Source organism: Lagopus leucura, unplaced genomic scaffold (genome assembly GCF_019238085.1).
Source record: "Lagopus leucura isolate 7727_CA_CO unplaced genomic scaffold, USGS_WTPT01 Super-Scaffold_806, whole genome shotgun sequence".
Taxonomy (NCBI): domain Eukaryota; kingdom Metazoa; phylum Chordata; class Aves; order Galliformes; family Phasianidae; genus Lagopus; species Lagopus leucura.
This window is the reverse complement of record NW_024962260.1, coordinates 9,256,856-9,271,946: the sequence shown is the minus strand read 5'-3', so window position 1 is coordinate 9,271,946 and position 15,091 is coordinate 9,256,856. Positions and strand designations below refer to the sequence as shown.

Sequence of the window (15,091 nt, the reverse complement as noted above, 5' to 3'; positions counted from 1 at the left end):
TGGAAGTGGCGGAGACTGATTAGAAGTGATTGGATTTTCCACCTTGAAGCGTTTGTGCAGCAGGAGCTAATATCTCAGCTTATTACTCATGAAATGAAAACAACTTGAATTTCTTGGCAAGCAGGATAGAAAGCTAGTCGCAGTAAGATTCCAATGAAGATCAGTCTCTAATATAAGGAAATAGTTTGATTATCTTCAGGGGACCGTGAGCTGGTGCCTCTTAATTCTCTGAGGGTCTCTATCACTTATCAGCATTGATTTGATTCAAAGTCTGTAAAGCAAGAATCAACCAAGTAGTTCCAATTGTTGTGAAGCAAAGAAAGAAAAGAAAAAAATGGGTTTAGAAGTTTCATTTGGTACTGTATGTTGATATTTAACGTGCCACCAGCTTTGTTTTGCTGCCTTACATCTGATTCCTTACAGATACATTGTGCAAGACCTTATGGAAACAGATCTTTACAAGCTCTTAAAGACTCAACACCTCAGCAACGACCACATTTGTTATTTCCTTTACCAGATTCTGAGAGGGTTAAAATATATCCATTCAGCCAATGTGCTTCATCGTGACCTCAAACCTTCGAATTTGCTGCTTAATACCACTTGTGATCTCAAGGTTAGTAGAAATTTCTTAAAAATTTTGCCCCTATGGTCTTCATCAACTTCATCAATCTGTTACAACTGTGAACAACTAGGAATGTGATAGTGTTATTGGGGATTAAAGTGATTTTTGTTGTGGACAGCTTGCCAAATCATTATTAATTTTCATAAAATGATGTTTGAGAACTGTGCTGTGTTATCCTGTTCTAATGAGTGCATCGCTGTTTCCATCTGGAGGCTGGCTTTGAAACAGCGTCCTTAAAAGCTGGTGAAAATGCCAATCTGAAACACAGTTGTGTTTACTTGGAAGGTAAACTGACAGTTGTGTGTATTTCAAGTCTTGAGTCCCTGTATTAAGCCTGTTAATCATTCTGAGTTGGAAAAGAGCTTCATAATAGCAGACAACCAAAGCGATACGCTAAAGACAGTGCTGATTGGAAGCAGAGCAATCAACTGGGAAGAGAGCATTGCTAATTTATGTTTTCTGTCATAGGTTCTTTATGAATTAATACTGCAGATGATCTTAGAGCTGTTACAGTGCTTGGAAAATGTTACCTTGTTGTTTAGTGGCATTCAGAGAAGCAAATCAAGTGTGAAGAATGAGAACAGAAATAAAGAACAAAACGGAAAACACACCTTGCTGTAACTTTCTGCTCTTGTGTGATCGTAACTGTCACGCTTCTCCCTGTGATGGTCTTCCAGAAAGAGGTGACCAGGATTTCAGGGTGCTCCTACCCCAATGAAGAAGAGCTGTGTTTAGCCTAGGTCTTCCCATCTGGAAGATACTGCTTGAGTAAAGAATGAACACAATAGAAGTGGATGAGGTTCCTAGTGGCAAGGAGAGCTAGTGAACTATTACAGTCCTTAGCTATTGAAAATAAAAACTGGATGGGGCAAATGAAAGGAGCAGCTGGCATGCTCACAGTGAATGGATTGAGTAGTTAACGTTCAGCTTTTTAAGGTGTGGAAATTGGTACGTAGAATAGATACTAAGGTAGCGTGACTTACACACCAAGCAGGTAACCAGAAGAAAAAGGTTTTGAATGCTACCTCTGGTTTAGTATTCCATGGTGGTAAGTGCGTGGCATGTTTCCTCGTACACATTGAGTACTTCCAAGTATTTACTGTTGGCTACTGATGGAATGAGATCGGAGTTTACATGGCTTTGATCTGATGTGCTACAACTGTTCTGTTCCATGCTGTCTTCCCCCCTAATTACACTGATTTCTTATAGTGGCTCTAACACGCTAATTATAAAACACAGCAGTAACAACTGACCCTCTGCAGAATGTGAACCGGCTGCTGGCCGTACAAGTTTGTCAGAATTCCAAGAAAAGTCTTTGCTGCTGAACTGCTCTATGCACTGGTCCATTCTAAATACTGACTGCTCCGTTAGTTTGCTCTGTATTCCCACTGCTCCTTGTCTGCCTTTCCCAACGCACCCTGCTGGACAAGGCCCTCTGCCTCTTGCAGGAACTGCAGCTGTTGTCACATCAGAGTTCCTCACGGCATTAACCCCTTCATGAAGGAAATGGAATAAAATCTGTAGTAGAAGCAGGAAATAAAAGTTGGAGCGTAGCTGTGTGCGTGCAGTTAAAGAAGTGTTTTAAGACAAGTAAGATGCTCATAAAAAGTAAATTAGGTTTGCTGGGTGGCAGTGTATGAGCTCAGTAAATACTGCTCTGGTTTCTTTCTTGGGTATTAAAAAGAGCACGCTTCTGCAATGTGTGCTTCCCTAGTGCACAGTGTGGTAGTCTGTATGACAGAGCAAATGCTTTTTCTTAACCTAAAGGGAACTGCGGTGTTGCTGTTACCACATCTGAAGTGTAAGCAATGGAATTGAAAAGAAAGTGTGTGTTGGGCCTTGTCTGTGAGCACTGATTTGTGCTGACTTGTTTCTTCTAGGGCTGTTCTGCCAGTCTGTGTTATGCACACGTGCATGCTTACAAAGTGATCGTTGCACTTAAATCCAAAACACAGTGTCCCATGAAAATGAACGGCTTTCAGTCATGCTTTCAGGGGAATGAAAACAGAAATTTTGTTCCTCTTAAGTGTTAACACTGTTAATTGTTGTTTGATGGCATTGTGACAGAGAGCTGCTGTGCTGTCGTTATTCACGTTTCCAGTTTCCTTATTTTCTCTTTGGAAGAAGGACATAAATGGCTCTGAAAGCCATGGAGCCTCCTTATCAGAGTGTGGATAAGAACACTTTCTCCTTTTTGCCCATCTCACTGCTGTACATCAGAGATGACTTTTTCATGATTAGATAAAATTATTTTCCTGGCATAAGATTGAGAAATGCTCTCTTGTGGGTTTTTGTGCTTATGCTTCCTTGAGCAACGTGTAATCCCTCCAGTACACCATTATCTCATGGTGGTTTTTTTGCAAATATACACTGTTGTAATGGTACTTTTTGTAAAATGGAGTTTTGAGCTGTTCTTCAGATGTGTTGGTCGTTAATTCTTTTTGTTGTTGGAGAGCTTAATCTCCTCTTTTTTTTTTTTTTTTAATTCAAATAAGTTGGAGCAGGGTGCTTTACCCCCTTCCTGGCGGATAGCGCGTTAAATGAGCCCATAGCAGAGCATAAACTGTATGCCAGAAATGTTCTCCCTCAAGCTATTAGGACTACTTATTCTCCTTGACCCGTCTGGGGCCTTATCCAAATAGCATTTTTGTATTTGAGTTCCAAATATTTTTTTTCAACCTTTGTGAGATAATTTATTTCTGGAGGTACGTGCTAGCATCACTGTCTTTGTAAGTGTACCATCGTAGTTGGGGTGACATGGAAATATTGCAGCGTGGGGAGCTGTACGTATGCATGTCTAATACACTTGCTCTTTTTTTTAATTTAAAACCAGATTTGTGACTTCGGACTGGCTCGTGTTGCAGATCCTGACCATGATCACACAGGATTCCTGACAGAATATGTGGCCACGCGTTGGTACAGGGCTCCTGAAATCATGCTGAATTCTAAGGTAGGAACTGCAGTGTGCTGCTGTGGTGCTTCTATTGCTGATCATTCACTTGTGAGCACCAAATTTTTCTCCTTTCTCCTGTCCCCTCTGGATTATTTTTTTTACAGTTGGAGCTCACACATAATGTTGAGGGAACAGAGAAATGGATTTACAACTATTGGTTTGCAGTGAATTTGGGATTTCAGGTACAATTATTGGATACTACAGCTGAGTAGAGATGTGCTTGGGCCCCCATATGCCTCATCTCTTGCCATTCACGAGACTTTATTCTGTCAGGTGCTCTCTTTTGTAGAGCAAGACAGAAATGCTGGTGATGAGGGCACTTCAGTGTATTCAGGAAGGTTTGCAAGTGTTGCCTTAGTGTTAATCTTGACATCTTCGTTTAGATTTAGAATGTATAATGAGGGTGAGTCTTATTTTGAAGACGTGGTCTTTGCTGTATGTCAATCCTAAATATGTTCTTGAAGTCTTAATCAAATCATCGCTTTGTTATTGTAGTACTTGGAATTATTCTTACGTTCTTCTGTGCCTTTGTTAAAGTCAGTCTGTTTTCTGTATGATGCAGTGGGTAACCTCCACAGCCTCTGCAGAAGTTACCACAGTGGTGCACTTGGTAGTGCCAGTGTGACAGCTCTATTTGGTATTCCTCAAAGGCTTTGTAGGAAAACTGCTTCATTGGTTGTTCAGTTTGATTTTTTTTTTTTTTTTTCCAGCAGGTTGAATGTAGAAAATAATTATCTCCTTAGTGGAGTTTTTAGACTCCTTATATTTTAAACTTCCATTGTGGCTATAAGCATAGGGCAGCTTACATTTATTTCTGGATTATCAGCAGCTTTTACAAGAAGATATCTCGTATTTCTCAGGAAGTGCACAGTGCGTGATGTTCCTGGTCAATAACCTGATTTCTTCCAGAGTTGGTGTGTAGAAAACAAGCAGTCAATGATAGGATGCTGAGAACTGTGCTGAGCGGGCAGTGGAGTCAGCAGTCGCTTGCTTTTGTGGCAGCTCCTTGCTGGGGGATGGGGAGCAGCAGGCAGCAGACTGTGGGAGGGGAAGGCGACGGCGTTTGTGAGGCCAGTGGTTCTTGAGGTAGTTCCCTGTGTATTACCCAGCACCAGGGTGGATACATAAGAAAAGCCTTTGATTCCGAAGCGTATAATGCAAGTTACTCACCTGAAGATGTTGTTTGTTCCATTCTTCTTATCTCATTATTTGACCTTCTCACACCGTCTTTACTTCTTACTTTCCTACTGTGTTTACAGATCAGCTAACCCACAATCTGTGTTGCCCTTTCACTCCCTTGGTGATGAAGGTTTCTTACTGACCCATGGCTTTTTCCCGCTGCTCACGTGTTCAGCGTAATGCTGGGAACTGCAGTAACCTTGATGCTGTGAACTTCTCAGAGTCCAAGTTAGTGTAAGGCCTGTTAATGAAGTCTGCTGATGTAAATTGGCTATAGAATTAGGGAGCCTCACAAATATATGGTTGGTCATGTGTACAGCTAACCTTACTGAATCCTTTTGGAAGAGCGCGCCTTGTGTGTTTCAGGCTTTGTTACTCATTCGAAGCAGTATTTTTGATCTACAGTTCTTAATTATTTCATTACATACCAGAAAAGTTGAACAGCATGAACAGGCACGGCACATTTAAACAGTTTCGGTGCTTTTGTACTAAAGTAATGTGTTACTGCAGTTACACAAAAATGTATTTGATTAAAAGTGGTGTTCTTTGTTTTGCTTTACTTGCAGGGTTACACCAAGTCTATTGACATCTGGTCAGTAGGCTGTATTCTGGCAGAGATGCTCTCCAACAGACCCATCTTTCCAGGAAAACACTACCTTGACCAACTTAACCATATCCTTGGTGAGTTTTACATAATAGCTTTTCCTCATTCATCCACTTCTCTTCATCTTTTCTACCAGATGGACCAATCTGGGTCACCCATTTTTTTTCTTTTAATCTTTCAGTTCCTTTATTCTATATATTGTCCTTTGGTCTAATCCATGGTGATGTATGTATGGATTGTCTTCAAGAACATATAATTTAAGGATCTGTTGATGCATTTTGTGTTCCCTGTAGTTATTTCTGTAGTGATTTATGAGGTAAATCATTGACTTGAGGGGTGGTTGGAGGATGTTTATTTGCTATATCAGCAGAGATGTTTTAGAAAAATTAATAAACAAAGAAGCTCACATACCAAAATGTCTAAGTCCATTTGTGAAAGTTTCTGTAGGTAAACTTATATCAATTGGATCTTATAAGCAAACTGCTGCTAATTGGAAAACTCAAATGCATCTGTTTGTTTATGAGAAAACAAGTAACCAACACCTTGTTAGTAGGGGTTGCTGAACATTCTGTGGTATTCTGTGCTCTTAGAACACGTGGTGTGGATTCTTTGCAGCACTTTTAATGTTGGCTTTTAGGAAACATGATGCAACTGCTATAATGTGACTTTCATAGGAGTGCAGTACTGTTTGTGTTTTTATTTTTATAGGTATACTTGGATCCCCTTCCCAAGAAGATTTGAATTGTATAATAAATTTAAAAGCCAGAAACTATTTGCTTTCCCTACCACACAAAAATAAGGTGCCATGGAACAGGCTGTTTCCGAATGCTGACCCCAAAGGTATTTTATTCTCTATTGCGTTGTATCAGATTTTCAGAAGTGGAAATGAGCACCAAAATGAGTGGCAGAATGGGATATTTTTTAGAACCACTTTATAGACTTTTAGAGCCACTATATAGAATTTATTTGAGTTGGAGTTAGGGCATCGGGGTCTGTTAGAACACCTGTGTCAGAGGTGAGATCATCAACCAGCATGAAACTCCTCTTGCTCTTAAACAAGTCAAAAATTGTGTTATGGTCTTTAACTTCTTTGAAAAAGGTGGGAATCCCCGCTGTTGTTGTCTTGGAAAGTGTAGTTCATTCGGATATGCAGCGTTGGCATTGGACATTTACAGTTTGTTCTGTTGCATAACTGATATTTCCTTCTAGCTTCTGCTTTGTGTAGTTCAAGGATTGCTGTTTGCACAGCACGGCTCTCATGCTTGCTCTGACACAATGCATGTCACCTGAGTTTTTGAACTGATAAAATAATTCGCTTTCAGTGAATATGATCAGGTACTGAAGTGTCATGAAAAAGCTGATTTCTGCAGCTGGAACAGTAGAGCTGATCATCCTTATGGAGGGAAGCAGCGGTGATTTATTCTGGCTTTGTAACTGTGCTCGTCAGCCTGAGAAATTTTTACTGGGGTTTTTGACAGCTTAAATGGCAGTGAAGCTCATGTGCTTAGCTGCTGGGGAGCGTGCAGTCAGTGAGACTTCGTAACACGTTTCCATCTAAACCTTCAGAGCAGCTTTAACAGAGCAGGCTTTCAGAAAGCTCAGTGCCGTTGTTTCGGTGAGAACAGTGTGCACAACGTGCTTTGGCATGGAGAAAGCAAGGGGCTTTCTAGGTCTGTGAAAACAGGCCTTCCAAAGGGTGCATGTTTTTCTATACTTGTTCTGAAAATGTGCCAGAGCGGGCTGAAGGAAACTAATTTAGGAATGCTGATAAGATGGACAAAAAGAGACGCGCTGCCCTACTCAGAGGAAGCATTTTGCTGTTTCTGTTGCTGCTGCTGCTGTAAATGAAAATTAGCACAAAGGCAGCTTGATTTTCGTATGTAATATCAGTAGCACTTACTGTACTTTGCCATTTGAAGTGTGTATTAAGCTCTTGTTTGCTTGTTTTTTATCTTAGCACTTGATTTGTTGGATAAAATGTTGACCTTTAATCCTCATAAGCGAATTGAAGTGGAACAAGCTTTAGCCCATCCGTATCTGGAACAGTATTACGATCCAAGTGATGAGGTAAACACATTGTTAAAATGTGAATCTTGTCGATAAAGTGATACAGTGTGGTTTTTGTCTTCTTTAGTGTATGGACAATGTTTCTACTTGGAATGAAGAGTGGATGGTATCATTTTACCAACCTGGTTAGAAGTGTATGTTCTGCTTCCCAATGGAAATTTGGAGTAGTATTTCGAGCCTTGACAACACCTCCAGTGTTCCAAATTGAGACAAATAGTAAGCAGCTGAAGAGCTGCATCTGTTCTTTACATCTGAAAATAATGCTGCTACTTTTTAGACATCTTTCAAGAAATTTTAATCTTTTGTTGCAAAGTTTAAACTTTTAAGTAGTGTATTGCACTTTGTCACAGGCCTAACACGATCAAGAGGGTTGCTGTTCTCTTGCTCTTTACAAGCAGTAACTTATATTAAGTGGTCCTTATAGACCGAGAAGTCTTGCTTGCATTTAGAGATATAAAGAAGTTGTTTAAATGTTTGTTTAATAAAAATAAGTGGGGAAAAATCAGTCTGATCAACTTCAATCCTTGAAATTAATGTCCTGCTTTTGTTTTGATCCAGTGCTACATTTTGGAGGCACAACACAAAAACAAACATATGCTAAGGAGTACTATTCTGAAAATGGAATTTCTCAGTTCACTGTGGTTTTGTTTCATAGTGGCTGGGATGAGACAGGAGAGGTAACAGAAGTTGCCATTGCATTGTGCTTTAAAAGCCCCCAAAACTGAGCTTACTGGAGTTGATAGAACACTGATGAGATTTCAGGTTACCTGTGAAGGAGGGGAGAAGGAAAAATGCAGGTTTTCCTTGAGGGATAGATTTATTCTGAGAGATCTGCTGTTTCAGATTTCTGTCCAGGTAGTTACTGAGATATAAGCTGTTGTCAAGTATTAGGCTTTGTTTTGCATTTGACTGTAATTTGATTTAAAAATTTTTAATATATGAAGCATATAAGGACTAATTGAATGAGTCGTTCCTCATAGGCTGCAAAATACTGCATGTTTCTGTGTGCACACTTTTAGATGTTTTTTCCCATTCAGGATCTCCGTTAATTTCAACAGAACAATAGTTTGAAAAAGATGAATTGTTACCTTTTTTCTTTAATTTTATCAAGCCTGTAGCTGAAGCACCGTTCAAGTTTGATATGGAATTGGATGACTTGCCGAAGGAAAAGCTGAAAGAACTGATTTTTGAGGAAACTGCTAGATTCCAGCCAGGATATCGATCTTAAATTGTGCATAGGTAAAGTTACAGCGATAAGAAACCATTTGACCAGAAGAATTTTGGAACTCAGTGGTTACTGCTAGTGAGATGTATAGCTGACAATTTCTGTTGACTTGCTAACTAACTGCTGAAGTGCAACTTTCTGCTTGTTCGATTGACCTCAGTCCTGTTCTCTTACTGAAGAAATGAGTGTAGATTGCAGTGCTGAACTGTCTGCAAAGAATCTGGGCAATGGCCTTGAGATGCTTACCTGGTTCTCAGGTTGCATTTAAGGAATAAGGGTTACATTTGATTTTATTCTCGAATAAAAGTGATGAGAACGCTACTGAAATGCAGATCTTAAAAACAAAAACCACAGCTTTTCAAGGGGTCAGTGATCTTCATAGAAGACAACAGAGTATCTGGTCGTGTGGCTTGAAATGCTCTTTAAAATCTCTTTCTTAAATTTAATGTGCAGAGGAGAAATCTCTTGAACTACTCTTAAAAAAAAAAAAAAAAGAAAAGCCCCAAACCTCAAAACCATAAATCTTCAGTGAGACTTCAGTTTTAAGTACCTCTGAGCTAATTGTATGAGCAATTAACTGTGCAGCTGTTTATAAATCAGTTATGATTACTTTTGCTAGTTCTTTGAAGATCTAAACATGCTTAATTTGAATTTGCTGATATTCACCTGTGTTTTGTTTCAAATCAATAAACTTCATGTACTTTGAGGCTTGACGTCTTGGTAGTGTCATACAAAATTGGTAACATAGTTAACAGTGTATTGTCTCTAATACTTGTGAATGAATGTTTTTAAGTAACTAAGCTTTGTAACTGGAGAAGAAACTAAAAATACGAAGACAGCTGCCTGATGTAGGTTGCCCTATTTTGTGGCCTTAAAAGTGATTTCCATGGTATTCTCCATCAGCAGTTCACAAATAGAATCTCTGGTTGACAGTTCCAGCAGAAAGTTCAGACTCTGAGCCTGTGCGCTTCACTGTGAGCCATCTGTGGCTGTGGCTGCAGCGTGTAGGAACTTGACTGCTTTGCTATAACCAGTAATTCTTCTGGACTAAGAATGGGATTTCTGTTCCTGCATTGCTTATGCTTCTAGTCTCTCAATTATTGCTTGGTAAGAAAAGAGGAAGGAAAAAAAAAAAGTTGAGTGAACTGTAAATAGTTTTTCCTCCTTTTGTGTCACTAGCTTGAATATTGAATAATTGTACTGAACATAAAAGCTCACAACTGAAGTCATTTTGATTTTTGGGAACAGAGAATCTTGCTTATTAAACTTAGTAGCTAACATTTGAAACTCTTTTAATAATTAGAATGCAAGTAAATCTGAGCCTTATGCTGTTGGACGTTCCCAGTAGAATTACCCTGGCACACAGTAAGGCAGATGGTGCCTGCTTCCCTCCCGTGTTGTATGAAGCTAATTCTGTACGAGAGGCACTAGGAGTGTGTGCACAATGTGTCTAACTGGAGTAAGATGAAGCCTGTGTAGGCCATGGAATCAAGGAAGGAGAGCAATAGCTGACGCTGTGGTAAATCATAGGTGATGTCTCTGCTACTCACCTCTTTGCCCAGGTGCACGTACCCAGGCTGTAGTAGGGATTAAGGGGTAAAGGGACTAGGAGTGCAGATATCAGTGATCCGGTGCCAAGAGAAGTCTCTGATCCTTTCAGTGCTGCTACGAAGAGTTGATTTGGCCAGTAACATACTGAAATTTGAGTATTTTACTTAACTAGATAATGATTCACGAGAACTGTATGAGTAATTTGTGATCAGAATTACTAGGTATTCCACAGTACAGCACTTAAACGTCAGTAGCTGACATCCTAGCGAAGGCCAGTCCCTAGCAGTTGGCTCACAGTGCACACTGAGTCTCTTCCTATAGATTTCTGCTCTCCTCTGCAGCCCCTTGCTATCACCTGGCTCTTATCTGTGTTCTTTGCATTGTCGTTTTTGACTCTAGCTTTTGGAATTATGAAGCAATGTGGGGAAAAAAAACAGTTCTTCAGATAACCAAGTAGTGTAGGTGACTCATTTGGAGAAAGGTAGAAATAGGAAAATGTTTTTAAGACAATGTTAAAATTTCCTTCACTGAAATGTCTCTGCTTTTTTTTTTTTTTTTTTTTTTTTTTTTTTTTTGTAGGACAAGGACTTAAAGGACTGGGCATGCTCAAACGTTGCTGTTCCTCTTCCCAGTTCTTTACTGTTGGTCATGTCTTGTGGCCTCTCTCAGCTTATCCACTAACTCCTTTGAGCCATTCAGGAGGGCAGTTCCTGGTAGTTTTGGCTTTTCATGCTTTCAATGAATCTTTTAAGCCTGAAGAATTGTAATTGACACTCCTATGCGTAATGCCCGTTGTTGACCTGTTGCAGTACTGTACTGTAAGTGCACCTACTGCTGGCCATGTTTTAACTGCTTGCTTTCTGGTTTGAGAGATGCAGTGGTTCCTTTCACTCCTGGATTAATATCCAAGAAGATAATTCATTACTGATGTGAAGTTTACACCATGAACTGTGTTCTTCTGACTTTGCTGAAGTCGCTGGCATTTTTTTTAGAAAAGCTACTATTCAGGGCACTTTAAGTCAGTGACATCCCAGATTTTTTTTGCACTTCCTTTTTAAATAGAAATGGTTAGCATCCAGTGAGTGGGGTTTTACCATGATGCTCTGGATTACAGCATAAGTCGTGTTCGTGTTAATCTTGCTTATGCACTTGTTTGGGTGTCCTGTGCTGTACTTGCAGGTATTCTGTTCGGTGCGGTAGCCACATAGGAACCCATCTTAATTGAGTTCATCTAAGAAACATTTTACCATGCATTGACAAAATTTGTACCTTTTTTTCCCCGCCTTTTTCAAAACAGATCATTTTAAGTTTAACCGTGCTGGGAGGGGTAATACTTCCAAAGTTCATACCTTGTGGTCGTGTTTATAAGGCTTGTGCAAAGAGAATGAGTGGCAGCTTGCCATCCTATTTATTCCCTGTGTGATGGGAGATTAACAAAGAACAAAATGGCACGATGACCTAATGGGGAATGCTTTTCTTTGTGGAAGGCATCCGAATGTGGTAAGTGAGAAACCAAAATATGATGTTAGTAATGACGATGATGAAGTCTGCCTACTTCATACCAATGAAATGCTTCAAATGAGGATTGGTGGTTTTACATTGAATCCAATCACTGACATTCAGAATTCTCGCAGAGAGGAACACTGCATCTTTAAATGAGAAAGTTTGAATTTCCTTTTGCTCCTACAGCATGTCAGCATCTCAAGTTCATTTCTTGCAACCTACACTATAGTGATTTGTAATCAAGCCTCCATGAGCTCGTGACATAAAGTACTGTTCTGTTGTCAAGTACTATCAAACTTTTCTGATAATGCTGAGTTAGGACAACCAAACAAAGCTAGCACTAAATAATGTTTAAAATTGTATACCTTTTAATGATCTTTTCAAGTATTTGTTACTGAAATTGTATAATGTGAGTTTACTAGATGTTATGTTCCAGTGCAGTGCCTCCTTTTCTTTCCCCACTGCTCTCTGTGGTGAGAAATTTGCCTTGTTTAAAATGATTACTGTGCCCTCGCATGACTGTTAAAGCTTTCTGTGCAAAGATGATTGTTTAAGTGCCACATGCCTATGACTGAGAGAAAAATCTATTGTTACCTCTGAGTTGTGTTCAACTGAAATGCTATTCAACAAATAACTTAGGAAAAATAGTTCTATTTTTAGCTTTTCATATCTCTGCTGTCTTCTCAATTTATTTTGGCAGCAGTGAAGAATGGATTGTATAGACTGCTTGCTAATATGAACAAAATGCACTTGTAATTCCTGGAAATAAATTTAAATCTTATATCTTCACATTAACATAAAGAATTAGTTTTTGGTTTCCTCTTGGGTAATGTGTTTGAATGGAAATCAGATTCACTTGCTGCTGCAGTATTACAAGGATGCTTGCTGGTTAATGAATCCAGGCTTCCTCATTCCACGTAGTCTGCTTTTCAAAAAAAAAAAAGAAAAAAAGAAAGCCATTAACTTAGATTTCGATCGGTGAGGGTGCTCACAAGGTTCCATTTCAGATTTTTTCTTCAAGTTTGAGTCTTAGTCTACCAAAACTAACTCTGAAAAGCGGTGGTTCATTGTAAGGGGCATTTTCAGTTGGGAAGTCCCTGTGGTCCGTACATCTCTGCTGCGCGGAACAGAAGGAGCAGCCGGGACCCTGCGCGAGTGGCCGTGGGATGGCGGCACGGAGCTGTGCTGAAAGAAGGTTCTTTAGAAATTATGCGCTTGACTGTTGATCCTTGTGTAGAAATTTTTTCTGGTGTTTCTACACATCTTTACCAAAACGCTTTCTTCATGCAGTTCAGAGAAGCTGAAATATTTCTAAATCTCTGCTCCTTGTACCATCGTCATCATTACAGGAATCACGGTTGGAAAGATGACTGTTACTGAAAAAATTTGTAAAACTAGTTTGTAACACCTCAACCCGAATTTGCTAAGGAAGAATTTTGGCAGCTTATTTCATCCTTTTCCCAATTCTTTTTTTAATACTTTAATTTTGGGTTTCTGGAGAGGTGTAAACTTACCCTTGCAATCTGTCTTTCAGAATGATGAGCCAAGGGTTTGCTTTACCTAACGTGTGGTGCTTTCAGGCCTTCCTCCTTAGCTGTCCTTACTGACCCAAATTGGAGTCCATCGGTACCCATAACTGCATCCATCCGTCTCCTGCTGAACGCAGTAGCGTTGTTGAGCTGAATGCTATATTGTCAAGTGCAGAAGCATGACTTCTTCTTTTGTCAGATATTGAAAATGTTTAAAAGAAGGTGCCTATAACACTGCTAGGTCGGCTATTGCTCCGTTTTGCTTTTTTTTTTTCCCCCTCTTTTACTTAGTTTTTGAATATGTAGAGCAGAGACCTGAAGCCTGTATTTGAATTAATATATATTTCATGGTAAAGATGTTTTGGGAATAAGGAATATGAACAGTTGACTGTCTAAACGTTGCAGCTGTACTGCGGAAGAAGAGTGGGCAAACTTAAACTTCTCCTGGATGCTTTGGCAAAGAAAGCATCTTATTCTGCTGTCCTGACTTCCCAGAATCTTCCTCATCCCTGTCACACGCCCCAGGTCCGAGGCGTGCGGCGCCCTGCCGGGCTGAGCGGCGTGCTGCCCTGCGAGGCTTCGGCAGTCGCAGGTGGCAGCGTGACTCAGCGGTGGCCACAGGCAGCCCAAGGAGCTGAGCACGGCTTGCCTTACAGAATGGGGAAAAAAGCCTGTTGCCCGTTGTAATCCGCTATGATATATTTATACCATGTCAAAGTTGTTTGCTGAGCAACTGTACTATAGATTTAAACTGTATTAATATATATTTGCTTACGTCAGTGTAGTTTATATAGTCCTTGGTTATTGATGAATTTGTGTTGTTACAGCACAGTGATGTGGTATAAATATAGGCCTATGCACACAAGATGCTCATGGATTTGGTCCCTTGCATAGTACTTTTATATCTGTACAGCGACGTCTTCAAGCAATCCCAGATTTTAGGGGAAGTATTTTTGTAAATGCAGTGAACAAAAATCCAAACAGTCCTTTTACTAAGTTTTAAATGCGTTTGCGGTTCAAAATGGTTTGGTTAATGACTGAAATCAAGACACTAAATCAGTGAAAAGTGCACATTAGTAAAGTGAAGCGTACCGTGGTTTTCTGTAGCATGTGCTGTGATGGAGCTGGGGGAGCGCTGGACGAAAGGCAGACTGCCTGTGTAAATGTAGAACAAACGCCTGCAGGTTGCAGCTGGATTACTTACTATTGTTGCCTTTTCTTGTGTTGTATCAGTGTAGAGCACTCTTAAATACTCAAACTGCTTTGTCTTTGCTTTGTACTGTTGGTGCCTTCTTAGTCACGTACCCCACATGTCCTGCATAGCTAATTTAGTTAATGGTAAGTTTAAAATAAAATAAAGGAAGATTTTATATTAAAAAAACCTTTAAAACTTCATTTTCTGTATGTTCTTATTCATTGTAACAATTAAACATTTATATTGTGGCAGATTTGTGATTTGGTTAATCTGTATAGATCAGTTGTAAGTAGCAAAGGTTTATATTTGTCTTATTCTTTTAATGTTGTAAACGTATGTGATTTTCTTCTTTAAATCAGGTAACTTAATGTTCTGTTTCATTTTTGGCATCTGAATCTTGTAAAAACAAATGCAAAGAAAATCATTAAATTGTGTCCCTGTATTACCAAATCAGCATAGTGCTGTGCGTGTGTAGAACGACTGAAATTTTGCTTTGCAATGACCCGCTGTTGTAAAAGCACGGCGCGTGTTACGTTAGCGCGTCTAAAAGTGAGTCGCCCGAATGGAGCAGCAGAGAGAGCCTGCCTCCGTGTTCCCGAGTGCACAGGTGTGTCTGTTTCAGAGTACGAGTGCACCAGTCTGAAATTGGAGTCATCCAAAACA

At 39.7% G+C, this 15,091-nt stretch overlaps 1 protein-coding gene across 1 annotated transcript in view; it reads left to right on the top strand.

Moving 5' to 3' along the window:
• The window catches only part of MAPK1 (mitogen-activated protein kinase 1), a 28,422-nt gene extending 13,544 nt beyond the window's left edge, over positions 1–14,878 (top strand). The window contains exons 3-9 of the mRNA XM_042866086.1: positions 424–613; positions 3,456–3,572; positions 5,321–5,435; positions 6,067–6,198; positions 7,316–7,425; positions 8,537–8,664; positions 10,781–14,878. Of these exons, the coding sequence (XP_042722020.1) occupies positions 424–613; positions 3,456–3,572; positions 5,321–5,435; positions 6,067–6,198; positions 7,316–7,425; positions 8,537–8,653 (781 nt within the window). The 3' untranslated portion in view covers positions 8,654–8,664; positions 10,781–14,878. The remainder of the gene's footprint in view (positions 1–423; positions 614–3,455; positions 3,573–5,320; positions 5,436–6,066; positions 6,199–7,315; positions 7,426–8,536; positions 8,665–10,780) is intronic.
• Positions 14,879–15,091: the final 213 nt, after the last annotated feature.